The 27,927-nt window shown below is 50.7% G+C and overlaps 1 protein-coding gene across 1 annotated transcript in view; it reads right to left on the reverse strand.

Moving 5' to 3' along the window:
• Positions 1–15,100: 15,100 nt before the first annotated feature.
• The window catches only part of SYT13 (synaptotagmin 13), a 38,087-nt gene continuing 25,260 nt past the window's right edge, over positions 15,101–27,927 (reverse strand). Inside the window, exons 2-6 of the mRNA XM_055547826.1 lie at positions 26,580–26,805; positions 23,533–23,667; positions 21,747–22,048; positions 17,247–17,376; positions 15,101–15,405 (exon numbers count right to left, since the gene is read on the reverse strand). Coding sequence (XP_055403801.1) covers positions 15,101–15,405; positions 17,247–17,376; positions 21,747–22,048; positions 23,533–23,667; positions 26,580–26,805 — 1,098 coding nt within the window. The remainder of the gene's footprint in view (positions 15,406–17,246; positions 17,377–21,746; positions 22,049–23,532; positions 23,668–26,579; positions 26,806–27,927) is intronic.

Raw genomic sequence — 27,927 nt, forward strand, 5'->3', positions numbered from 1 at the left:
TCCCTGAGGCAAGTAGTGGTTTCATCTAGAGGAGTCTTGATCAATGCTCTTTTGTTCATTTAATTACCAGTATACCTCGCAAGGGAGTTTTTTTTTAAACAAATGTGCGTGAGCTGTTAAAAACTTCTGTCCGTGTTTCCACATCTGATGTATGCATATCTGATCTGCAGAGGTCCTACATTGTGGATGCAGGTTATATTTGGGGGACGGGAGGAAGACCCGCATTGTCTATAGTCTGTCTATAGGAGCCACCCCTCTCATTTGGCAGAGGGTGGGCAAAGGATGGGATGATCTGGCCACAGGCAAGGCCTCGGTGTCCCCAGCCTGCTCGGCTCAGACATTAGAAAACTGTGGTGGCTCCCTCCCTTCTTGGTTTATCTTGTCTCTGAGGCCTCATGCCACCGATGAGAGCCGGAGGGGAACTGTCAGCGACACTGAACACGTCACCCCTTCTTCCTTGTCCCGCCAGACCTTCACCCCCCACAGACCCCCTCCCCCCACCCCCATGGTCTTGGTGCTATGATAACTTTAGAATCATTGCTGCTAGTCAATAGCTTTTCATTATATAAATATATTATATATATTATATATTATTTTTGAAACTTTTTTTGTTTTCAACAGTGATGTAGCATGTTAAAACAAAACCAACTGGTTTTCTCCGACTGTCCCACTGCCAGGCCTCATATGCTGCCTTCTTCAACAAATCAATGCACCCCTGCCTGGTGACATTCACCCCTCACCCCCGCTCCCCAGTCTCACACGCTTTCCCACCCTCCTCTGAACAAGGAGAGAGTTAGCAGGAGCCTTCAAGGAAAGACCCAAAGCCCTTTCTCCAGCTTTGAAATTCCCAACCTCATGCACGTCACTTTAAGCCGATGTCTTCTCCTGCCATCCCCCTCGTCCGATCAGGGTCAGTATCTGTGGTCAAGTGCAAAGCACAAGGGTCCACCTTTCCCTCCTCGACTTCCTCTCCACCACGCACCCAATCTATCAGGTCTGTGGGAGAGCTCCCTCTGGACATCACACGGACCAAGATGGGTCGAGGAGGAGCAGAGATGACTGGCAAGGTGGGCCTCCATAGGGATCAGAAACAGTAGTCGGGATCCTTTCTTCTAGCCAACAGATGCCTTACGTCTCCCCCTGCCCACCCCTGTGCCTCCCCACCCACTACATCAGGAGACAGGGAGTCATCCCCTAGACCACCACTCATCTGAAAACCAGGAGGAAAGACTCTCTGATGGCCGCCTGAGTACTCTGGCAGGGCCACAACCGTTTGCTCTCAGGAGGCCATGGCCAAAATTAGCTCAAATTTTTATCCAGAGGGGAAAGAATCCTTTGGGCCAATGCCAGTGTCTACCTTATCATTTCAGAGGAGCGGGAGCCGGCCACCCAGGCTCCACACCTCGGAGAGGTTGGGCTCTCTGGAGATTCCCGAAGTTTGGGAAGGCATCTCGAAAACTTCAGGTGCTCATGGCAGTCTGAAGGCCACTTTGCCTGGGGACAGGGAGCAATTTGGGTGACACACCACTACAATTGACCCAGAGTCTTTACCCTCAGAAGTTCCAGTGTTTCTATCCTGTGAATGCTGCGTGCAATTACCCGTGGTTTTCACCCCAGGCGTTTCCACTCTCTGCCTTCGAGAAGGACTCCTGGGGTGTGGGGACTCTTGGGGTCTGCCCACGTGCTTGGGCAGTCTAACCTCTCGTCGATGAGTATTAAAAGCTGTGGCCAGGTGATCCTTGTATGCTGATAGACAAGAGACAGAGCCCTTAAATTCAACCCCTGGCTTACGAGTGACAACCATTGACTTAGAAAAAAATGTTCGTGTCTCTGGAGTCAAGCTTGTCCTCATTGGGTTGACCAATTAGTGTTTTTCTTCGGTTCATGGAGTGGGTGGGAAATGAGATCAGGTCTGTGGCTGATGGTGCCAAGCAGATACATCACAGAGCTTGGGAGCCAGAAACCCTTGTGATTAAACATGGTCTGCTTTTTCTCAATGGAGGGAAAAAACAAAAAGACCCATTGCCATCTTGTATCTGTCTGTGAAATGTGAGGCAGCCCAGCCCTGTCTACAACTCTTGCCGCTTCCCAATTTCCAAGTTTCAGCTGCCTGGTTGGGTATTACAGTCTGGGCATCCACGACACCAGCTACTTTATTTGTTTGTTTCTTCTTGGATGGCCACTGGGCACATCTAGTGCTGGGCAGACCCTCATTTCCTCATCCTCACTGAAGGATGGGTGGAGGCTCTGTCTCCTGGATCCCTGGTTTGTTGCATTCAGTGCTGAGCCCTGAATCTGGGCGGTTGGAGGTCTCCACCCTGGTCCCTGCCTAGTGTTTCCATGTTGAGTTGGCTTGCTGAGCCCCCTCTCCTTGACTTGCTTATGTTGCCCCTTTGACTTGGAGAAAGGACCTTGTAATTATTTAAGGTGATGTTTAAATATTTTCCATTTGTTTTGAAGTGTTGCCAAGAAGGAAAAAATAGGCAAAAGTGTGCCGAGTGCTGAAAATGATCTGAGAGAGGCTGAAGTAGACCAGGCTGTGGAGTGGGCGCTATTTTGGCTGTTTACTGAAGCCTCCTGGGGTCCAGAAAGTGGCTTGGGGGTTGAAACAGAACTTCTTGATTCCTTCCCCTTTGTTTTCTCACCTGTGGGAACAGGAATTCTGTATCTAGAGCTCATTGTGGCTTCCGGTCTGATTTCCAAGTAGAATTCATGTTCTTTCTTGGTCCCTACATCCAGTTTGGACAGAAGGCTCTGGCCCTCATCCCCTCTCACCCTTTCAAGCAGCAGGCCAGCCTGGGACAGCCAAAGCAGGGAGGTCAGGCCTCCTTAGATGAGAAAGGCATGTTCACAAGGCAGGTGAGCTTGGGACAGCCCCATTTCCACCGCCATCCTCCCCGAGGGAGGCAGTGCTGGCTCATGGCTTCTCGGCTGGCTTCCTCCTCCAGTCTTGAGGAGGGAAGATTATGTCCAGAGATCCGCAGGGGCCCTTCTCCTGCTTGGAGGAAGGCCTCTCTCTGCTCTCTGTGGACAAGGTGCTTTAGCTGAGTGTCTGGAGCTGTAATATTTTAAGAAAGCTTTGAGGTGATCTTTGTGTGTTAGCCAGAGGGAGAAAAAGTGCCCTTTCGGGAGGAAAAATGGTACGGCCCTCCTCTTTTATCTGGCCCTCCCCACCCCCACCCCATCCCTTCAAGTGGTATCGCCCTGGAAATACCTATGCAATCCAGTCTCCCTAGGAGAGTGCATGGAAGCAGGGGTATGTGCAGTGTATAATACAAATGCTACAGCATATATATTGTATATATGGACATATGCAGTACGTATACACACAGAGTAAGAGATGAAATCACGTCTATATATCTATAAATAATATCCTATATATTTATACATTTCTATGTTTTAAATAGATATAAAAAATAGAGTCTATAGAGAGCTGGGAGAGCACCGGGAAAGGCTGTCGCTGTGTTGTGAGAAGACGGAGGACATGGAGCCTTGCGGGGCGCCCGGGGCAGCTGAGCAGGTGGGGTTTGCTGGGAACGGGGCCTCCTACCCGGAGTGTTGGAGAGGAGAATAGCCAGGCCCTGGCCCTCTCCCGTGCACTTTTCTCTCCTTTCCCGCACGCAGGCTTAGTCTGAGGTCGAAAGGAGATCCTCACCTCTTGGGCTCCCTCCAAAGTGTCCCCTTTGGCCCCCAACAAGCCTCCGCTTGGGTGGTCCCTGCTGCCCGGAAGTAGGGTGTGGCCTCTGACCCCCTGGGAGAGGGACACTGCACAATCTCCCCCGATGCCGCCCCCCTCGCAGGAACGGGCAGCAGTGGTGGCGATAGGAGAGCTGCGAATTGGACCGAGACGGGTCCAGGAGAGATGCCGCCGCCCCACCTCCCCACTTTAGACGCTTTTTGCTGCCCTCCACCCCCGCCCTGGAGGCCAAGCCTCTGAAGTACAGCCGTCCTGGCCTCCCTCACCCACTCTTTCATCGCCTGCCAGGGCAGCATCACCAGTCAGCGCTGCCCACCATCCAGAGGCTTTCCGGCCAGGGCAGGGGGGGTGTCAACTAATGGGAAAGGGTGAGAGAGACATATCCGCACCCTCATAAATTCAGTGGCAACGCAAGTTCAGAAGCGGGGCTTTGGCCCAGCCCACTTTGCACAGCGGCTGCTCCTGGCTGCACTCGGGACAGCGGCCCCCACCCCTCTCCTGTGCCCAGTGACCCCTGGCCCCACCTGCGCCGCCGTTAACAGGCAGGTCTAGTTCACGTACACTGTTCTGATTCTGTGACTCGAGGCAGAGGCTGAGCCAGACGCCCCAAGCTCATCCAAGCTCATCCACTTCCGCCGGGGAGGGCGCCTCCCTCGGCTTGGCCCAGCCCCCGCTCCTGGATGACCGGGACGTCTGGGGGCCCGAGGGGGCACCGGTGCCACCGGCCGCGTGACGAAGGGCCTGTGCAGCCCTGACGGGATCAGAAATCCGTTTCACTTCCAGGTTCTTTCCCCGCCCTGGAGGTAGAGGAGGAAGGGCCGATGGGGCCACAGAGGATGGGAGATAGAGGGTGGCCACACCCTCTGCCCTCTAAGTCAGCCTCTGCCTTTTTGCCTCGTCTCCGTCTCCCAGCCTCCTCTGACCTCCGTCCTACACTTCCATACCATTTACCAACGTACCTCAGTCTCCAGCAGAGCACCCCCCCATACCCGCAGTCTGGGGCGGGGGGTGTCTGTTCTGCCAATGCCCACCTCTTCTCCACTCCACGTCCACCCTGGTCTCCTTGAGCCACCGCTAGCTGCCAACCGGGTCTCCGAACACCCTCCAGTGCCTGGCTCAAGAGAGACCAGGCCCGGCCCGAGCTTTCCTCCCGCTGCGGGGGGTCAGACCTGTGGCCAGGGGATGGGCATCCTCGGGTAGCAATCCCACAATGCACTGTACCTCAGAGAGAGAGCATCCTCGGGGCATCAAGGGCGCCAGGCCCTCCATCCAGAGGAGGATGGCCGGTCACTACACTGCTCCCCAAAAGACAAGGGCCAGGCTGCCCTCGGGGCACCCTCAGTTTCTTCACTTTTGTCTCTCTGGAAGAGCCAGCAGTCTGATTCCGTCTTTTTCAGCCCCGTTGTCTCTCTCCTCCTCTCCACCCCCACGCTGCTGAACCGTTTCATTTCAATCACAGAGGAAAATAAAGTGGGGATGGGGGGAAATACCTAGGAGTCTATTATCACATACATATTAATATGTTAATACTTTCTTTCTTAAAAAAAACAAACCCTCGATGTTATTATTTTGCAGACTACGCTTTATAGTACCTGTGTGACGGGACCTAGAACACTGGATACAAATAGAGCTATGTTGGTTTATCATAATATGTACGCAGAAACTTTCCTTTTGTCATATTATCCTTGTAATGTAAGAAGATTGTTAATAAAAGCATTTAAATTTATTCACTGAGGTTGGATCTCTGCCTTCTTGTCTTTCTCCCAGCCCGTACCCAGAGTGATTCAGAATGAGTCCCATGCTTGGGTGTCAGGTGAGATTGCCTGCCTGCTCCCTGGTCAGAAGCAACTGGAAGAGGCCTTCTCAGTCTGGTGTTCTTGCTTTTCCACTATTCAAGGCCACTTCCAGCTGGTAACCTACACACCTCACCCACCCGTCTGGCCAAAAAGAGGTGTCACCAAAACCGTTTAAAATAAATCTCTCGCCCCCACACACATTTACCCCACAAAATTCTCAAAACTACTGCAGATGAGATAGGCAGGCAGGCAGGCAAAGGCGCTTCAGTCATGTCTGACTCTGTGTGACCCTATGGACCACTGCAGCCTGCCCAACTCCTCTGTTCTTGGGATTCTCCAGGCAAGAATACTGGAGTGGGTTGCCATGCCCTCCTGCAGGGGATCTTGGATGAACAGTGTTCTAATTCTCCATCCCCAACTACCTGCATGATTCTCTACTGGCAAACTCCGTCCCCAGGGAGGGTCCTTCCCAACAGTTTGCTAATGGCACTGCTATGGGGATGGGTGATAAGTGATGTTTGGCCCAAATTGTCTTAGAAAGAAGATGGGCATACATTGGAGAAAAACGTAGAAAAGTGTCTGCAGTGTTTCCTCCCAGGTGCTGAGCCCTCCTCTCAGCTCCTGCCCGCTCCAGCCCAGCTTCCGGTCACGGGCCGTCCCTCTCCTCTCTTCTGAACCTCTACCTGCTCAGTGCCTGCCATCGTCCCTCCAGCCTGGGCCCCCCCCCCCCCCAGCCTCTCGGTGACTCAGAGCTTCCTGTTGTAAAGGCCATTCCACAGTCTCCGTGGATGTTCGGTTCTCTTCTTTTCCCAGGGCAGAGGGCAGAAAGAGCAAACGGGTACAGCTGTCCACGTCTAATCAGCCCAGGTGAACTGGGGTCGGCACCCCCCCCCCACCACTGGCCATTGGAACTGACCTACATTTGCAGCTGGGAGGCAAGGGAAAGATAAATCTTCCATTGGCCCTGAGCTGGGTCTCCCCAAAGCAAGGCCTGGAGGATGTGGCAAGGGGGGAGGCCCAGTCCACTTCCTCTCCTCCCTCTCCACAGCTACCCCCAGCTTCCCTCTCCAAGGTTCAAAAGACGAGTTGAGTTCACCCCAGAGAGAAGACTTAGGGAACTGGCCTGAAGACCCATTGCTGTGTGACAGTTTCTACAGTGACCGTTTGAAAACACAGATCCAGTTGTGGTGTCTTCCCGGTTCAGGACCCTCTAAAGGTTTCCCATCGCTCCCATCCCAAAGTCCTGATCACAACCCATCAGTCTGCATGGTCCAGCCCCACCAGCCTCCCAGCCTCCTGGTTCATTCTCTGCCCGTGCTCCCCGGCCTCTTCTCTGTTGCCCCAAGCTCACGGGGCTCCCTGCCATTGCAAGACCTCCCAGCTCACTGTGCCCCCTGTCTGAGATGGTTTTCCCCAGGACGGTTGCCTGGCTGAGCTCTTTTCGTCTTTTAAGTGTCAGATAAAATGTCTCTTTTTCAGGGGCTCTTTCCTGACCACTCCCTCTAAATAGCTACCTTGAGGCATTATTCATCTTTCCTCCTGATATTTTCATTCACAGCTCTTATCTCCAGTTTTCAACTATGTAACTGACATGTGTGTGTGCATGTGTGTGTATTCTGTGTCTGGTCTTCCTCCTTTAGACCATGAAGTCCACAGTAGAAAAGTAGAGACTTTTTAATACCACTGTGTGCGGTTGCTATCACATCCTCACATAATAGGCACCTAATCAGTGTTCAGAAGCTCCAATACTTTGGCCACCTGATGCGAAGAACTGACCTATTGGGAAAGACCCTGATGCTGGGAAAGACTGAAGGCAGGAGAAGGGGACGACAGAGGATGAGATGGTTGGATGGCATCACGGACTCAATGGACATGAGTTTGAGCAAGCTGCGGGAGTTGGTGATGGACGGGAAGCCTGGCGTACTGCAGTCCATGGGGTCGCGAAGAGTTGGACACGACTGAACTGAATTGAATCCGTGTTTATTGAAGGGATGAATGAATGAGTGTAAATTTCACTTGCCTGATGAAAGTGCTGTCCCAGCAACGCTGTGTTGGTCACAGTAGAGACCTCAGATGCTCCCACTTTGCCTGTCTCTGTCTCAGTTTCCTCACTTGACTAGGGGAACCCTGCACCTGACCCTGGCAACACCTGGCCCCTACCCAGCCCTTTCTCCACAGAGCTGAGGAGGTGCCTGGAGTGCTTACTCGAGTTCTCTTCCACTCCAACTCACACTTGTCCTTTGGACAATGTCCCACGCCCCTCAGGCTGGTGTTCGTGGGTTCTCTTAGGGAAGAGAATCTTCCCAGCTCCTTCCAGCATGGCAACTGTCTGAGTTCGTGGTTTCAGATGGCCTTTTTAAACGACTGCCTACGCATCTGTGACCTTTCCAGTAAAGACTCTGGTCATGGGCTCTAAACCACAGCCTGGACTTCAGGGTTAGAGCAGTATTGTTGTTCAGCTGCTAAGTCATGTCTGATTCTTTGTGACCCCTTGGACTGCAGCAAGCCAGGCTTCCCTGTCCTTTGCAGTCTCCCAGCGTTTGTTCAGATTCATGTCCATTGAGTCGGTGATGCTACCCAACAATCTTCTCCTTTGTCGCCTCCTTCTCTTCTTGCCCTCAATCTTTCCCAGTGTCAAGGTCTTTTTCAATAAGCTGGCTCTTCACATCAGATGGCCAAAAGATTGGAGCTTCAACTTCAGCATCAGTCCTTCCAGTGAATAGTCAGGGTTGATTTCCTTTAGGATTGATTGACTGGTTTGACCTCCTTGCAGTCCAAGGGACTCTCAAGAGTCATCAACACCATAATTCAAAAGCTTCAGTTCTTTAGCCCTCAGCCTTCGTTATGGCCCAACTGTCACATCCATACCTGACTACTGAAAAAACTATAGCTTTGACTATATGGAACTTTGTCGGCAAAGTGATGTCTCTGCTTTTTAATATGCTGTCTAAGCTTGTCATAGTTTTGAGTGGTACCAGCTTCAAATTTCCCCCTCTGCCTCTTACAAGCTGCAAGACCTTGGACAAGTCACTTCTCTGAGTCTGCACCTTCAGGGCTCAGCACAGGCAGAGACTTACAACATGATGACCAGGGTCATTATCATCATTACTGTTACCTTTCACATCAGGATGAAGTAGATGCTAGGAAGCGTAGGTTTCCCTTTTTTTCACCTAGAATTCCAGGGGCTAGCCTGGCTGAGGGATTGCCTGTTACTTTTTAATACAGATCTACCAATACCTATCTCACAGCCGGAGTGGCAACCTCTGCCTCAACCCTCTTTTCCTTCTCAGCCTGGAGAGAGAACTTCAGGGCACCCTCTTCTGGTTGACAGCTCAATTCACCTGACATTTGAGGGCAAAGAGACCACAAAGAGGGTTGGTTTGTTTTTGGTGGGAAAACCAGGTTTCTCCTGGCTTGTTCCTGGTTTGAATCCCTGCATTTCTAAAACAGGATTTCTGCCATCATCCACTTGTCTTGAGACACCAAGGAAGAATGTTGGGAAACTGGGATGGGAAGCCAGGTTCCAGCCTAGTCTGCCTTGGGAAGAGACGTCACCCGGTTGAGGACAAGCCACTACTAGACTGCTTTCTATGGCAATGTCTCACTTCCAGTCCTAAGTCTGGCTTCTTCCCACCTCCTCCCAGGTAGGCACCTGTCTCCATCTCTGGCTTCAGGATGATGCTGAGGGCCCTGCCAGGGACTACCTGTGCTGGTTCCTCTTTAGGAGATGAGGGATGGGTGCAGGAGGCAGTTCTCCAAGGCTGGTACCAAGAAAAGCCCCATCCCCTAAATCCATCCACAGCCACATCCTATGGCTCTACCCTTGCCAGGCATCTGCCCAGGGTGGTAGAGAGAACAGATGCTAGGGTTCTGAGCTCTTGAAAGGGTGTTGCTTCTAGTTGACTCTAAAAAACAGAAACTCTTGTGTGGAAAAATCACCACCAGCCCCATTAGCAATTAAGCACATGAGAAGAGTATGACTCAGAGCCTCAGGTAATGTCACATACTGTCTGGAAGAGCAAGCGGCTGTCAGGAAACCTGGCCCAGGCCAGGGAAGGCAGATATCCATGCACGTGGGTTCAGTTCATTTTACACATGAGATTGGGGGCCAAGGATACACATGAGGTCTCAATTACCGAATCATAAAACATTAAATTTTGAAGAGTGATCATTTTGTCCAAAGTTATTTTATAGATGTGGGCATAAGCCCAGAGGCAAGTGACTTACCCAGAGCCATGAAGGTGGCAGTGACCGAGACCAGCTGGGTTGCCCAGCTCCTAAATGCAGTGCTCTAGACTTGAGTCATTTCATAGGCTGGGGCAGAGTTTGTTATTTAAGGTGGTTCAGTGGAAAGCCCAGTATAAAATCATCCCTAAACTCTTCTTGCCTCTTCCATTTCTATTTTTGGTAAATTCAGATTCTCAAATCTTAGTTTTGGGCTTCAGAGGCCATTTGGGTTTGATCCCTGGGTTGAAAAGATTCCCTGGAGAAAGAAATGGCAACCCACTCCAGTATTCTTGACTGGAAAATTCCATAGACAGAGGAGACTTGGAGGCTACAATCCATGGGGTTGCAAAGAGTCAGACAGGACTGAGTGACTGAGCACCTCAGGGGCCATATTCACAGTTACCTGTCAAACACAGTCTACACAATATTTGGCTACATGGGATAAGAGCCACTTTTCTTTTTAATACGGAAATAAAAATCCTGGTTGCCATTAAAATATAACAAATATATATAATATAAAATAAGGAATTACATGTACAGACTTGGAAAGTGAAGCCTTTCTTTATGGCTCATTTATCCTTTTTAAGAGGGCTGGCGCTAGTGGTAAAGGATATGCCTGCCAACGCCGGAGATGCAAGAGAGGTGGATTCGATCCCTGGGCCAGGAAGATCCCCTGGAGTAGAAAATGGCAATCTGCTTTAGTATTCTTGCCTGGAAAATTCCATGGTCAGAGCAGCCTGGCAGGCTACAGTCTATGGGGCCACAGAGAGTCGGACACGACCGAGTGATTAAGCAGCAGCATCCTTTTTCAGAGCCTTTGGTTTTAATTCCACATAACCTGCCTGATTTCCTACTGACCTGAAAATTCAGGCCCTTCCCCTGACTTGATGTCTGAGCCTCTTCCTCATGAAGGCAGGGTGGCAGCAGCCACAAGAGGCCCTAAGATGATAGGACTCTGAAGATCCCTTGTCCCTGCTCGCCACCTGGAGCACAGGTGAATGCTCGGGCATTGCCCTGCCTCTTCCAGTGATGGGGGTGTTTCTTTGGGGGTATGTTAGAGAAACAGTTTCCACCCTTCCTTCTCAAGAATAAAGTTCAAGCCCCAAGAGGCCTTGCCTGAGAACATTCACAGCAGCAGTTCCTCCAACACAAAAAAAAGAGAGAAATATTTAAACATATGTCAATAGGGGAATGTGATTGTGGCATATTCATGCAATGAAAAATAACACAGCAGCAAAAAGTAAAGGAACTAGAGCTACATAAATTTGCATAGAGGAAGCTCAAAATTTTAACGTGGAGCAAAAATAATGTGATACAATTTGAAATTAAAAACACAAACTACTCTATGAGGTTTACACATACATGTAGTAAAAACAGAAAGGTTTGGGGTGAGAAACCCTAAGTTCAGGATGGTGATGTCCTGAGTGAGAGGCTAAGGGGATTTCAACTATATTTGTCAAGTTTTATAAAACTTGGCAGGAGTTCACGTGTGTTTATCGGATTATTTTTCTGCATTGCCTATGTCTAAAGTTTTTTATTTATTATTTGTTTACGCTTCATCTTTTAAAAAATATTTGTCTGTTCACCGATGGCTGCACTGGGTCTTCTGCATGGGCTTCTCACCGTCGTGACTTCTCTTGCTGTGGAGCCCAGGTTCTAGGTATGCGGGCTTCAGTATCTATGGTGCGAGGGGTCATTAGGAAGTCGATTCATAACCACTGGACTACCAGGGAAATCCATGTCCCGAGTATTAAGAAACAGGAACTTGAACACACACATGCACACACTAGGCAGCTGACCCTGTTAGAAGTTATTTATTAACCACTGCGAGGTTTTTGCTCCAAAGTATGACACCAGACATATGAGTACAATATCTCATGCGTCTTTTTGTGCTTCGGTTCATGATCGCAGAATAGACACGGCACTGACAACAGGAAACACAGGCAGCAAAAACAAATCACAAAGACTAGGTCTTTCTTGGTGGTCCTCACCTCCGACTGGCGTAGGCTGCAGTCGCCTGCTGCCCAGGACTCCTTTATATCCCAGAGGAGCTGCCCCAGAGGACTGCTCTCCCATCCAGCTCTCTCTACACAGCATCGACTGGAGGAGATTCATCATTACTCAATCTACACCAAGAGTCATATCTCAAATTGAAATGGGCAGACGCGGGCAAGGTCTTGATCAATAGGCACTCAACAAATACATACGGACTTGATATAAGAAGTGAGTCGTAAGATGAATGAGATTAGACTCTCAGTTTTCTACCCCATCGCCGTATCTGTGACAAAGCCAGATCACCTCGTGGGCAACAGCCCAGTCGGAGACGGTTTCTCCCTTTATTTTCACCTCTGCTTCATGCACTTAGAAAATGCTCCCTGGCAAAGGACCAAGTGTTTCTTTTAAAGAAAAGGTCGGATGCATTCGCACAGACCCAATTACTCTAATCTGGTAGTCAATTGCAAAAGTATCTGGTACAAGGTAAGCGGATGCAAAGATTACTGAAGTTTTTTCATCTGCAAGTCTGATATCTCTGGGTAATTTAAAATTCACTGAGATGGAGTTCTGGTGGGAAACACAGCTTTTATACTCTCATCTATATATCCTCATCCTTATAGCTCACTATGTTAATTATTTACATAAAGTAAAATTAAAGGGAAAGTCACTCAGCCGTGTCCGACTCTTTGCAACCCCATGGACTGTAGCCCACCAGGCTCCTCTGTCCATGGGATTCTCCAGTCAAGAATACTGGAGTGGGTTGTCATTCCCTTCTCCAGGGGATCTTCCCGACCCAGTGATTGAACCTGGTCTCTGTCACTGCAGGCAAATTCTTTACCATCTGAGCCACCAGGGAAGCCCAATTATTTACACAGTGAGCTCTAAATTGTCATTAGGTGAATGGTAATACTCAACATTATGAATTTCTAGGCCAGCTGCTGAGGTTTCTGATGACCTTACCATTGAGAACTCAACTAGGACTCGGATTTGCATTCAAGTTAGATAAAAATGTATATTTTTCCTCCTACTCCTTTACCCATCCTTCATTCACTAATTCATTCGACACACTTTTATTAAGGGTCGATGCATCAACTGTATTCTAGGTGCTTGGATACACCAGTGCACACAACAGGCAAACCCACCTGCAAAACCTGTCTTATCTCTGTTTAGTGAGATGAAGGCTGACACCGAAGATGTCAGGCAGAGACACTTGACTCCTTTCAAGGACACCCGTTTCGTCTGGATTCTGGAAAACAAAACCTTTGACACCAAAGACATGAATGCCTCATGATAGATGGCTGTGGGTGGAGCTGATATTCTGGCATCAGAGAGCTCACTGCAAACATCCTTTGGTGTGACTGTATGGCAGGCTCGTGGACTTAGAAGGAAGCAGAACGCACCTTTCCTGATGGTAAGTCTAGGATCCAGACTCCTCTGGATTAGAGTACCAGTTGCCACCAAGAACTGAGTGCTGGTCAGCTTATGCAGGGGAGGCTTTGCTCTGTTTCGGCATGCCAACCAAAAAAGGGAGGCCAGAGTGGTGAGAGGGCTCTCGAAAGGTGTGTTGTGGGAAGTCAGTGGCACACGCCTTGCCTGAAAAACACTTGGCAGGAGGTGGCCAGACTTAACGGGAGAAATGTCCAATTACGTGAAAGATCTTCTCATTTGTGAGGAATGAGATATTGTTTCTGTTTCTTCAGAGGATCGGCAGAAGTTATCTCTAAATGCTTTCCTACTGCTGTCCAGAAAGGAAAAGTGATGACAAAAGATGGCACGTCTCTGCTCAAACTCTCAGGCAGAGACCAAGAATGACTTGACTTGTTACAGGACTGAAGGAAAGGAATTCTTTTCTAGATCAGGGACCCAGAGTGACCTCTGAAGGCCCAGAGTTTGGCTGTCAGTATTAAAAAGTCCAGATGCGGAGTCCGTGGTTCTAGAACCATTTGTCTGGCACTTGCCAGGGATGCTCAGCTGCCAACATGAAGCTTAAAAATGATCTGCTGGTGGCCTCAGAGTTTGTTTCCAGTGAGGGGTGCCTATGGCATGGGAGCACAATTTCATCTATTGCATCATTCACAGAGACCAAGCTGCCACACCATTAGGCTGCTTTCACGGATGGTCAGCAACAGAACCCAGAAATCCTGGTACCCAGGCAAATATTACATCCACTCAAGCAAGGCTCATAATATTATACTTAATGATGTGGACAGCTATTTGGAATAATCAGGTAGCGATGTGAAACCTAGCTACTGATTATTTACTAATTAAAGTGATAGATCCTAAACACAGCGACAGAGGCACACTCGGAAAGATCTCCTATCCTCCTCCCCTTCCACAGACCCGGACTAAATTAATGTACGCCCTGGATGGAATTCCTTCTCACGCAGCTGGTAGGCTGAGAAGGAAGGAGTCTGACTCAGAGGGTCACTTTGGTGATGCTGGTGGACATGACAACTAGTGCCCAATGACCAATGGGGGAATCCCACCTACTCCTGGTCAGGGAAGGGCTCCCCAAGTATAACATAAACTGATTTTGAGATGAAACAATACAGTTATTCAATAGAAAGCACAAAATTCAGTCCAAGAGCAGGATCCAAAACAAGCACAAACGAGAACATTAAGAAACCAAATGATTAAAATTAAAAACGGAGGCTCCTAAATTTCACACCGTGGTTGAAATGTCCAGCAATGGCACTGGCTGCCCCAGGGAGTTGGGGGCCCGACAAGGACTGTGGAACCAAGTTGGGGGTTTTGCGAAAGGGATTTCTCCAAATGCAGTGCTCCACCCTCTTCATCCGAACCACTCTGTGCTTGTTAAAGACGCAGGCTCCTGGGGTCCAGCCAGGATGATGGATTTGGAATGTCTAAAGCAGGGTCCGGGAATCTGCTGGTGATTCTTCACACACTGTTTGGGAACTGCTGGGTTAGTGCCTTGGGTCAGTAGCACGATTTCATGTCGGCTGATTTTCCATCCCGCCCTGACCATCTCTAACTCTTTTGAGATGATCCAGGATACAGCATTTCCGTCATCCTTTTTGACACGCTTATTTTTAAAAAGCCACATTTTTTGCATCCATGATTTCCCCAATTCAGCTTTCTCTGCATCTGACACCCACTGCAAAACCTGCACACAGATCGTATTTGATAAGCGTCTCTTTCAATAACACAGATCAGCAAAATGTGTTCCTTCTGACCCACATGTCCTGTCTCCGTCCTTGCTCATTAAGAAATAGGAGTGTGATGGGAGAGGAAGAGGGTCCTGGTCTCTGCACACACGTCTGTCTTCTGGTGTCAGAATGCGGATGGGGCACAAGAGGAGGGGGCAGAGGGTAGTGGGGTGGGGGGGCAGACTGTACCCCAGGAGGGCGGCAGCTTGGGTGGCTGCCTAGAGGTGCAGCTGATGCCACATGGCGATCTGCCGGCGCGGGTTCTTCAGCATCTCCTCCCAGTGGCTGCGCTCGGAGCCTGAGGCATGCAGGCCTAGGCTGCAGTGGCCGAGCACGCAGCTCTGCCCCTCAGCACCCAGGCCCAGCACGTCCAGCTCCACGCTGGAGGCCCGCAGCAGGTCATCCGGCAGCTCGAACATGATCATCTCATTCCACACAGGGTTGATCTTGTGCTTGGCTCGTTTCGTCTGCTTCTTCTTCAGCTTCCGAGCCTGGTGCTTTAAGGTCACCTTGACAGAGACATCTGGGGAGGGATGGAGGAAAGAGACAGAGAGAGGGGCCAGGAGTGAGCTTCTGGGGTCTGGGGCAGGGAGAGCTGGGGTGGTGCTGCCACTTGGGGATGGAGAGACAGGGTCTCTGCCTCTAGATGCTCACTGAGGCTTCTGCTCCACCATCCCTTTCCCCCTACCTCATGGGCCATGTATTTATTCAACAGTGATTCAATGCCCACCTTATGGCAGGCATCAGTCTGAACATAGGGATACAGCAAAAGCTCCTGCCTGGAGTATGGAAAGCAGATCAGAGCACAGTACCTACGGCTGGTCATTGGGTGGCCCATGATAGGGTCACGCTGAAGCACCACTAGGAAACTTTTCTCAAGAGCCCCTCTGAATGCCTTCATGTCCCATATCAAACCAGGCCCAGGATGATGGTTCAGACATCCTGCAGCTTGATTTTAAACTCAGACCAGGAACACTACGCTATCCCTACATCTTCATCCGCTTAGTTCTTCATCCAAGCATTTTCGTCTCTTCCTGAGATAGCAGGTCTCCTGCTGGTTGACTGAGCTTTTCTCTTCTGTTCTTTTGCAAGTTTTACTGGAGGATCCCACCCCACGTGGAGGGTGAGGGCAGCCTGCCTTGACCCCAATAGAGCTGCCTGGCTCTCAACCCCCACCCCAGAAATCAGGCAGCAGGTTACTAGACAAGCTTTCACATAGCATCTCGAGGCTCTGGACTGGGATCGTGTTTTCATCAGTCAGGATTTCCAAAGCTAATGTGAGAATAATTGTTACTCTATATTTATTGCTATAATTATCACCCCCAGGTGGTTACTTTGTTATTTCAACAGAGATATTTGAGTGATAAAGTGTTGAGCTGTAATTGTCCTGACAGGAGCTATAAAAATTAAAAAAAAAAAAAAAAAAGAGCAGGAGGCAAAGAATTGTCTAGAGGGGATGAGGCAAAGGCATTGAGTTCTGACCTCTGGCTCAGGGATCTGTCAGCCAGACCAACTCGGGTGATTTTTCATTCGTCAAAAATCTCTTGCCCAAAGGTCCTGACTGCAGAGGCAATTCTTTATTTGCTTCCTGCTATAAATATCGATGTATTTATATCCTGCTCTGAGCACTTGGCTCCCAGTCCGGGTGTCACACGGCTGACCAATGCTGCTTTCTTTCCTGCTCTGACCAGAGAGGCTGTTTGGTCCTTAAGCCTTGGGGCCTGTGCTGGAGGGAAAAGCCAAGGCTTCCGGGGCATTGAAGAGATGTTTATTTGGGTATATGGGGCAGAGACGCCTCCTCAGCCTGTGCGCCCACACGCCTTCTGCCGTCACTTACACCCAGCTGGTGTGGGAATGGCAGGTCGACAAAGGCTGGGAAGAGAGAGAAGTCTAGGGTGGGTGTGGGGAGCAGAGTGGTGACTAGCTGAGACTGGAGAAGGGAAATCCCACCACCTGCCCAGAAGATGTGCCCAGCCAGGTCTGGGTGACAAAGTGGGGCCAAGCTTCCTCTACAACCCAGATTCTCCACTCCCTCGCTACAGTCTGATCCTAGGCTTCCTGTGAACTGTGGATCAGGCTGTTCTTCTCACAATGGATCTGCAAGGTGGGAGCCCTAGGAAGCTGACACCTGGGCGCTAACGGGTAGGACTGGCCTGGGAGTTAATGGACATGACTTTAGGGAAGTGAGGGTGTCCTTTAGAACTGGTTTGTGAGCTTGGGGGTGGAGGACACAGCTGAGGCTGACTCTACAAAGGTACTCATGTTCCAGGGCCCTGCTCACCCGTCCCCATTGCCTCCCAGGCGCCACCTCCATCTGTGCACATCCCTAGAGGGGCCATGGCTCCCCTCTCACACCTCACTCACCCTTCCCCAGGAGCTCCTTGGACTGGTTAGAGTGGAGGTTCTTGGCCTTAATCAGCACGACTAGGAGGCGGTTGGCAGCCGGGAGGTAGCTGATGGAGAGAAGGACCTCTCCCGTCCCCGCAGACGGCTCCTGAAACAGAATCGGGGAGGCAGGAGGGCAGCCTCACTTAGGGATGCCCTCTGGCCCCGTCACTATCGCTGAGGCTGGGGTCACCCTGGAGTTGTATCCAGGAGGCATCCTGGAAATCACTTACCCATCAGGGCTGCAGAAGGGAGGAGGGCATAGAGAGATCCTATGCCAGCATGTGTTTCAATATGAGTTTGTTTCATTCGCCACAATTGTGATTTTCCAAACAGCTCGTATTCAAACCCAACGTACCAAACAGATCAAAGAGATGCCATTCAGGATGTGGGCAGGACAGAGGGCCAGGACTTCCTCTCAGTTTATCACCTGTGACCCCCTCAGGCATCTTTGCACAGAACCCTAGGGTTCTAGTTTGAAAACCACTGCATTGACTGATCAGGTTCCTGGAGCAGCGGGATGTTGCAAGGCATTACTCTGGAAAAGAATCCCTTCCAGCCCCTGCAGGGTTGAGAGATGTGATGAGATCACATCAATAATGTGATGCACTAATGCTGAGCAGGGCTTGGCTTGGTCTACAGAATGACCAACCATGTCAACAAAGGCCAGGCATACGGTGGGAGCTAACATACCACAGACACTCACAGGAACTGCGCTTTGCTGATGCCTCCAAGAAGCATCCAGCATGTCTAGCCGCCTGCCCCTCCCCCGCCCCCCACCGTCTGCAGCTTTACAGAGTCTCTCCATTGAGATTCCTGCAAGAGTTTGTTTGGAATTCCAACAAATCCACTGAGGGAAAAAAATGAGTGAGAGTCCCCACAGGAGGCAGGTCATAGTCTAAGGGTAGAGAGAAGCGTATGGACTCCAGAATCTGACCATCTGGGTCTCAAGTCGGATCTCACCATTTACTAGCCATGTGACCTTGGGCAAGTTATTTCACTTTCCCAAACCTTCATTTCCTCATTTGTAAGATGGGAACCATAATATCTCCACCCAATAGTGTGGTAAAAATTAAATGAGGAATTATTTAATGGCTTAGAACAGTGCCTGGTGCACACGACGGCATCTTTACCCTTGCTTTGATGATTATCATCAGTTATCAAGAAAGGATAGTCACCACTTCTTGAGAATATTAATTGGGAACAATGTTTCTGGGTGAAGGGGAGCCAGGGTCTGGGGAGTAAAACTGGATGGAGGAGCTGGCCAGCCCTCTGCTTGGGTCACACCTTCCATTCGGAAAACATGTCTTCAATATGACCGCAATAATTCAACTAGTCCTAAGTGGCTAGTCGTGTGATGGAATGTTTCTGGGAGTTGCCAGGAACTTCGGTAATGGCACTAAGGGTAGCAGCTAACACAACACACTCTGCTAGGTGAAGTTACAATACTTATCCATTGAGGCTGTCATCCGCACAAAGCTATTCCCAGCACCTGGTACACAGCTGACACATGATACGTATCGTGAGAAGGAAGGGTGAGGCATCCTGTTTAATCTTGACGACAAGAGTAAGAGGGATACTAACCTGGTTCCCATTTTAAGTCTGAGTCCCTGATGCTCAGAGAGTGAACTTCACCGCCTGAGCTCATGTAACCAGTGCGTGTGTGTGTGTGTGTGTGTGTTAGTCACTCAGTCGTGTCCGACTCTTTGTGACCCCATGGACTGTAGCCCGCCAGGTTCCTCTGTCCATGGAATTCTCCAGGCAAGAATACTGGAGTGGGTAGCCATTCCTTTCTCCAGGGGATCTTCCCGACCCACGGAATGAACCCAGGTCTCCTGCACTGCAGGCAGACTCTTAATGGTCTAAGCCACCAGGGAAGCCCCATGAAGCCAGTTAAGTAGTGAAACTAAGCCTCGAATTGGGGGTCTGGTCTGATGGCAAAGCCCAAGTCCTAAACCTGTGGTCCTCCAGCATCCTTGACGGACAGACCTCTCCTTTCACAGTGAAGGAGCTGAGCTCAGGCGCCTGTCCAGGCACCCGGCGGGGTGTTGCTGAGCTGGGATGAGCACCAGGCTTCTGTTTCAATGGCACTTCTTGGAGGTCCATCCACAGGTGTTGGCCTGGGCTTTGGCCACATGGTGCCCAAGTGAGAGGAGCCTGGACCCGGCAACCCGTGAAGGGCTCCGCAGCTCTGTGCAGGGTGCCCAAAGCCCCAGACGAGCCCAGGTGGCAACACCACAGCCGCCCGCCCCCTCGGCTCTGCTGTTAAAAGTACCTGCTGACAAAAAAGAACCCTCTTTCTTTTGCCATCCTCTCCCTGTCTTTTCCTGCTCCCCATCTTTCTCTAGGGCTCTCAGGGAATCACTCCAGCTGTCCTTGGGGTGGTCCACCCTGTGGTCCCCGGTGACGCACATGCCGCTTTTGGCTGACCATCTCCCGGTGAGAACTGGGGCACGGCCGGCACTTCCTTTAACCCATTCTGACCAAGAGAGGAAAAACACGTGGGCTATAGCAGCTGATGGCTCCACCCACTTTGTTCAAATCAGCCCGTAGGATCCGCTCTGGATGGTCAGGCAGAGGGGCTCCGTAGCCGGGCCTTGGGGCTCTCCCTTACCACTTACACCGAGAGCAGCGCCTCTGACCTCTGACTCCATGCTGCCCTCTGACATCATTCTTATCCGTGGCAAACAGGCCAGGGGTCCAAGCGGGTGCGGGAGTGTATTTGTGGAACAGTGACGGCTACAGTGAATGCGATGATCGGGATGAGTGAGTCACGAGGGCGGGTCTTTGTCCTCATCTCCTGAGCTCTCAGCCTCGGGCACACGGCCTGGCACGTGGTGGAAACCGGACGAGACCTTTGTGGAATGAATGGGTAAGTTTTCTTCTAGGGGAAAGGGGAGAGGCAGGCTAGGTGCCTGAGACTTCTACCTGTTGGACTGCCACCCTTTGCGGGCAGCACCAAGCACTCCAGAGGCCTGGAGGGGGAGGCCTCCGTCTCCCGAGGAAGCTGGGTTACCAGCTGAACAAACCCGCGTGTTGGGCGCCTCTTCCCAGGGGCCCCGGCTGTGATTCCACACAAGTCCCAAACCACACACTAATTAGAGAGTGTGCTGGGGAACAGCCTGGTTCTAGCTGAGAGTGGCTGTCAATGTTTATCAATTTTCTGAGCCTGGGAAAGAGGAAAATGAGGCAAAGAAGAGATCGCAGCAGATGGGGAGCAAAAGCGTACTCTCTCCCCCGGCGGTGTCCACCAGGAAAGGCGCCTGCTGGCCACGGCTCCTGTGCTACCGGGCACTTATATCCCACGGCGGCAGCAGGACAACGCGGGCTTTACCAGCAGACTGACCTGGCCTCAAGGTCAAGCATGCCAGGTCCCAGCTGGGCAACCCCACACCGGTTACTAAGCTTCTCTAAGCCACACTGCTCTTGCCTATCAACACATACTCCTGTAATCAGTCCTGCTTTGCTCATTAGGGGCAGAACTTAGGTAAAGTTCCAAGCATAGCAACTGATAGATGGTAAGTGCTCAAAAATTACTACTCTTCTTCCTATTTTTATTACTCATGGGAGTCGGCAAACTTTTTCTATAAAGGGCCAGATAGTAACTATTTTAGGCTTGGCAGGCTATATAGCCTCCAGAGAAGGCACTGACCAGCTGGTTGAGAGACTGGCCATCCAGAAGGGTCCCTCTAGGCACCATCATGGCGGGCCCTTGGATGAGGGTGTAAATAACCACACACTGCCCCGCAGCCCTGACCCTCCTTGACCTGCTCCCTGCCCTGGCCTGTGGGGATTGGTGGGTGGCTCTCCAAGGAACCTCTCTGGACAGCGCGACCTCTCAGCAGACGCTTGTTTTCCACTCACGGCTTCGGCAGCTGGGGAAGGGTGGGGAGACCCAACCTGGGTCCCTAGCCATGGTCACTCCTTCAAAGTTCAGCACAAATGCCACTGCACACCAGGCCTTCTAGAACTCTCTGTCCCAGAGCACTTCAGCTTGGCCCCTCTTAGATGTCCTATGTCAGATATCCTCAGTATCACAGCCACAGTCATCATCACCGTCTTCTGTGCCAGTTTCTCCCTCTGGCCTGTACTCTCTACGAATAGAGGTGCTCCTCTCCCCTGCAGTGCCTGGCATGCAGCGGATGCAACAGGGAGTGTGAATGGTTCTAGATGGGGATAAACATCGTCAGCACCAGAGTCAGGGCGCTCACAGTGAGATCTTTTCCATGATGGTGAAGCCAGGGGTAGGGGTGTCTGTGGCTGGCAAGCTAGAAGCAAGACTAGACCCCAGGAATCCCCAAATCCTGGGCTATCAGTTTCCTCTAACCACCCCCGCCCACCCTATTCAAGACTCCACCTCACTTTTACACCCCGCCTCCCTGCCCAGACTCCCATCCCCAGGCTGGGAAGGTCTCCAAGCTCGTTTCATGAGCACTTGGCCCAGTTCTGCCCTGCCACCCCAGGGAGAGGCGACCCTACCTTCACTGAAGTCTTCAGCTCGCCCCACTGGGCAGCTCCCAGGGGCACGGACACCCCATCCAGGCCGAGGCGCAGCTCCCCGACCACACTGTGGCGGGAGAAGCGGTCGCAGGTCCTCAGGGTCAGCGTCAAGGTCGCTGTGGGGAGCTCCTCCTCGGCCAGGGGGAGCACCAGGCCTTCCTCCCACGTGGTGCGCAGCTCCCGCTTCTTGAGGGCCGTCTGGGCCTCCACGGAGCCCATGCTGTTGGCCACGCTGCCCTGGACGTAGCAGTCACAGCCTCCATCGTGGTCGCTGGTCACAGCTGCAGCCAGGGAGAAACGGGCACAGACGCGGGAGGCTTGTCAGGGACAAGGGGAGGCGAGAAGCATTGCCCTGCTGTGAGCTGCAGGATCTGCCTTAGTGGCCATGACCTTGGGGGTCTGAAGGAGACCCCACTGGGGCTGGCTGACCGCACTGGCTTTGTGAGATAGCCTTTCGGGAAGCGTTCGGAAAGAGGAGATACTTCTCATTATTCCGAGACTTCCCCAAGGCGCCTGGGCCGACAAAATGCTGATGATTTTTATTAGGGTTGCCATGGATACCGTAACTCATTTGTTCTCGATTTTAAATATTTATCACATAACCACTTGTGATGTGAATTGCTGGGCCACAACCTCATGAGTGCTGTTTTATATTCTGAACCTTGGTGTTTTTAATGCTTTCCTAGTGGAGCTTTCCCGTTTGCACCTGGAGAGCTTTCATGACTGGTTCCTCAGTGACAATGTGTGAAGTGGTATCTACTGTTACCCAGAACGAGAAGATAAAGAACAGAGGCCAGTGTCCTAATAGAAAGAAACCTGAACTGAGCTTCAGGGAAACTGGTCTCGTCCTGACTCTGGCACCAAATAGCCAGAGTGATCTTAGACAAGTCACTTGATGTTGTTAGACTTTAGTTTTCAAAACTGTAAAATGGGACTATTGTTAAGACAAAACGTAGGAAAGTCTATGAAATGCAAAAAAAAAAAAAAATCATAAAAGAAAGCTAAAAGGAAAAATACTCCATCAAAAAAGCAAAATTAAATACAAAACTCCAGTTTTTCTTGTTCCCAGCTTCTAGTTTCCAGGCATCACAGAGTAGCCCATTTTTAGCCTCATGTCCTTTGCAAAGTCTTAGCTTTGTTTGCCGATGGTAAAATGAATTATCAGGGTAGGGAGACCAGGCACAATCTGATCCCATAGCAAAGACTGCTGGGTTCTAGGACTACAGAAGCTTTGCTGACCATTCAAAACACCCTCTGTGTCCAGCGCAAAGCCCTGTTCAATGTCAAAGGCATCTGTAACAGAGATGACTAGCTGTTTACCAAAATAAACAAACAAAAAAAAACCCATTCTTTTAAGTGGGAACCCAGTAAGCCACTTTTCCCAGCCTTCCTTACAGTCAGCCGTCCTGTGACTTGGTTTCAGCCAATGGGAAGTAAGCATACGTAGGATACAGTTTCTAAGGAACAGCTGCGCCCTCTCCCTGTTCTCCCCATCTTTCCACCTGCTGGGAATAGGCCACAAGGAGGCCTCAGAGAGAAAGAGTCTGGTCCCTGAATCACTGTTTGGAGGAAAGATGGCCGCCAACCGGGAATCCCCAGTTTGGACTGGTATACAAGAGAGAGGAAAAACCCCTGTATATCTGAGGATCGGAGGCCTCAGGGGCTTGTTTGTTGCAGAGTGCTCCTCTAGCCCCCAGTGCTCCCTCCAGCCACAGACGCTCAGGCAGACCACACAGAAGGCCGTGAAAGTTCGCTAAGAGCATACCTTCCAGACGAGTCACAAATAGTTCGGCCTTTTGCCTGTCATAGTCCAGGCAGTAGTGAAGTTTGGGAGCTTGGTTCCAACTGGCGGCCTTCTCTGGGTTCCAGGTCTCCATGACACAGACATCCTCCACCACACCTATCAAGAAGGTAAATCATTACTGATACCCACACTGGGATCCTGTTTTCCAGCCCATAATTTTCCATCTCTGCCAGCTAGGCCACAAACCCAAACCAAAAGTTCCTTAAGTGGGTGCAAAAGCATGGTGGCACCACCTGCGGTCCTGGGCATCAGCTTTCCAGGGACCATCACAGCCCAGTGGGCAAGACCTGGGCTTTGGTGTCAGACATGAGCTGCTACATAACAGTTATGCGATCCCGGACAAGTTACTTGACGTTGAACTTTGGTTTCCTCATCTTTAGAATGGGAGTGACAGCGGTTCCTTCTTCCTGGAATTACTGTGAGCATTAAATGAAATAAAGTGAGAAAAGCACTTAGCTCAGGGCCTGGCCCCTGGTGAGTTTTCAGCAGGGGAAACTGTCACAGCGTATGTGGCTCTAGTCAGCCCGTGTCAGGCAAACCCTTCCCCAGCCCATCTCCAGCTCCACCTCTCTGCAGAGTCCAGTCCATGCTCCCTAGGAGCTCATGGCTGGAAATAAATGTCAAACAATGAGTCAAGCTTAGGGAGAGTAGAGTGGACTTTAGTTCACTCTAAATCATGTTCAGTGATTACTTGCTGAATAAATGAATGACCTTATCTTTAATTCAGTTAGTAAAACTACAGCTATCGCTCACTCTTCCCCTAACTTGGACTGCAGCCAAACATCTGGAAGATTCTCATTAGTCAGGCATAATTCAAGCATAAAAGGATTCAGCAGTTGCAGCAGACTTCACTTGAAATAAATTGGAATTAATTTTTTTTTTAATTTTCAGAATTAATTTAAAGGGTAAAAACATAGAGGAGTATTTAATTTCCAAAATGGTTCATTATCGGGTTCCTGCAAGTAGTGAAGAATCTCCCTGGTGTGTCTAAGCAAGGAACGAATTGACCAGGATGTGAACAGCCATGTGGAAAGCCAGACATACAAGCACTCAGGACCCAGGTGGCTTGGACAACGGCAGCGGGGTCAGCGCCAGATGGAGCTTGCCTGGCACCCAGCGCTGTCAGCTCTCAGACTGCCTCAGCCTTCAAACTCCAAACCAAAGCAAGACCAAACCAAAGCCAGCACCCTGGGAAATGCGGGAGTGGATGCAGCTTCAAGAATCAGGACCCCGAGCCCAACAAAGGGCCAGTGAGGATCTTTGCTTGTAGGAGCGGGCTGAATTCGGCACATCATGGGGACATGATCCAGTTAACGCTAGACTGATCCAGCGTTCTCCTCCCTTGCACCCTCTAGCTTCTGGTCAGTACTTGCTGAGCCAATTGGCCCTTGCTAGATCGGAATCCCACTCCAGTACTCTTGCCTGGAAAATCCCATGGGCAGAGGAGCCTGGTAGGCTGCAGTCCATGGGGTCGCTAAGAGTCAGACATGACTGAGCAACTTCACTTTCACTTTTTACTTTCATGCATTGGAGAAGGAAATGGCAACCCACTCCAGTATTCTTGCCTGGAGAATCCCAGGGAGAGGAGCCTAGTGGGCTGCCGTCTATGGGGTCGCACAGAGTCAGACACGACTGAAGCGACTTAACAGCAGCAGCAGATTGGAATCAGTGGAATCAGAACTTGGTTGTTGCCTTCTGCAGTGGGGAAAAGAATAAGGAACCGGAAAGAGAAGACAAATGTGCTCTGAATCCTTCAGTTTCAGACTCTGAAGCGTTCTGCTGCTGTCCTTGGTGGACAGTGCCCATGCCTGGCTTCATCCCAGCTTTGAGAAATCTGGTGTGTGTGTGTTGGTCGCTCAGTCATGTCTGACTCTTTGCGAGCCCATGGACTGCAGCCCTCCAGGCCCTCTGTCCGTGGGATTCTCCAGGCAAGGACACTGGGTCTCCCAAGACAATGGAGCCGTCCTGTGAGTCTGATTCTGATAACCACTCCCAAGGGTCCTCCTGCAAATTGTTCCCCACCCACCTTGAGAGCTCAGCTTAGCTCTCAAGTCCTCAATGGGTCTATTTTAATTTAAAATGTGGGCTGGCAAACCCGGAGGCTAAAGGCCAACCAGGATTCCTTCCTGCCTCAGGTACTACCTGAATTTGTTCTTGTAGAAATGCCAGCGTAATCACCACGGTCCTGGGCCAGGTTGGAGGAGGGGCCACCCGTTCACTGGCCAGCGTGTGGGTGCTGGCCCCCGACCAAGAGATGCCTTAGGAGTCGGGTCAGCGTCAGAGCAGGTTTCCACCATCCCCCTCTCTAACCACACAGAACAAAACCCCAAACCACATAACAATCCATTCTCCTGGCTGAATTTTTTTTATCTCCTTATAAAAGTCTGTGTGCTCTGCTCCTTTGGATTAGGGACTGTCTCTATTTCCATATCTGCCCCAGGGCCCAGCAAAGTGCCTTACATGAAAAGGTGTTCCATTCTAGATGTTGATGAGAAGGAGAATAGAAATAATAACAATAACGATGCTTTGATTATATCCTTGTGCCAGGCTCTGATCTAAACACTTCATATGCATTGCTATATTTACATTTTACAACAGCCTTACTGGGCAGGTGATAGTGCCATCTTATTTTATACCCAGGGAAACTGAGGCCCAGAAAAATGATCGATATGACCAGGATCACACAGTGGGTACATAAAAGGGGAGAGAATTAAACCCATGACTCTGAATGAAGCCCATAGTTTAACCACAACTCTTTATCCCTTCTTTGTAGTTGTACACACAGCTTGGAAGGGACTCTCCATTTCCCAGTGGAAAGCTGGAGGCCTTGGGAAGACACATTGTGGGAACACGTGGGGAATAATGGAGTGTAATTCCAAAGCCTGGTGCCCTCTGCTTGCCCAGTGTCCAACGCTGCGGACACGGGCTGGCCACGCCCACCAGCTAGAGATGCTTTCCAACCCTGCTGGGTATCGTCCACAGAAGAGTGAGGGGCAGGAGAGCCCTACCATTCTGAGGAAGGACGAACAGCTCCTCTGTGACCTGCCTCTTGAGGCGGCTGTCATTCGGGGCCTGGGGGCTGGCCGGTGCAGCGGGCTCTGCCGTGGTCTTCAGCGTGTAGTCGGCATAGTTGATGACCTCCGGGGCCGTCACGGCTGGCCTGGGTCCATAGATGTCTGGGAACTTCAGGAGGGCTCGGGGCTGGACGGGCTCTGTGGACTTTTTGACGTTAAACTGCAAACACAAATCACTCTAGTTAGTCCACAAGAGGTCCTCCTGCCTGTTTCCACCCACAGAAGGGAGAGGAGATGACCTGAGCTTTCAGCGGAGGCAGAGGAAAGGCTGGGGTTCCTTTCTGCTCCGAGGAACATGACCTGGGGAAGCAAAATATCATCGTCAAGTGCAGCAGAATCTCCACCATCGTGAATCATGCTGGGGCCTGCCGAGATGTGAGCCCTGTCGGTCCAGCCCCTGGGCATCCGTGGCCCGGGCACCCTGCTGCTGTGTCCAAAGGAGTTCCCCAGGCCTGTCATGGTTACCCTCTCCCACTGCTCTCATCTGCCTTTGTTTTCTCTTCTCCTTGTCTTCCTCTCTTATTCCTTCTTCCCCTCCCCTTTGGCACTCAATGACTCAGAAATGAATGTGGTCCCACCACACTTAGAACCAGATCTAAACTCCCTGCAGTGACGCGTAAGTGCTTGCCCAGCCTGGCTGTGTTCACCTTTCTGACATCACCCCCAAACCCCTCTCCAGCCACTGAGCAACCTGCTTCTCAAACAGGCTGAACTCTTTCTGGGCCTGGCTTCTGGCTCCCAACTCCTCCCCCTAAACCACCCACCTCCACCTCCACAGGCTCTAAATTAAGTCCCTCCTTCAAGTCTGTCCCTTCCTACCACCTCATTCTGCACTTTGCTTTAGAGCATGGCTTTCACCCTGTACTGTCTCCATCATTGCCTGGCCTGTTGTGGTCAGTCTCTCCCACTAGTGTACAATCTCCATAAGCACAGGGATTATGTTTTGCCTTGCTCCTGCAGCGTCTGCTCGTGGGGAATATGCAATACATACTTATGGCTAGGGCTCCCATGTTCAGTTGTGTGGTTTGTGCACTGTGCAAAGATGCCCAGATAAGGACCAAAATGCGATTTGTGCTCCACTTGCCTGGCTATGTGCCCTGGGGTAGGGCTTAGTTCCACCTGGAGGAAAGGGCATCTTTTCTTGACACACCTGCTTGTCAAGCCTTAAGTAAGCAAAGCTCCCTCATACAGGAGTGGAATCTTCTATCTTTGCCTCCACTGGGGACTGAGATTTCTCTTATTTGACAGATTCAAAGTTACATAAAAGGCAGCAATACTGGGG

This window comes from Bubalus kerabau, chromosome 15, assembly GCF_029407905.1.
Source record: "Bubalus kerabau isolate K-KA32 ecotype Philippines breed swamp buffalo chromosome 15, PCC_UOA_SB_1v2, whole genome shotgun sequence".
In the NCBI taxonomy this organism is placed as follows: Eukaryota; Metazoa; Chordata; class Mammalia; order Artiodactyla; family Bovidae; genus Bubalus; species Bubalus kerabau.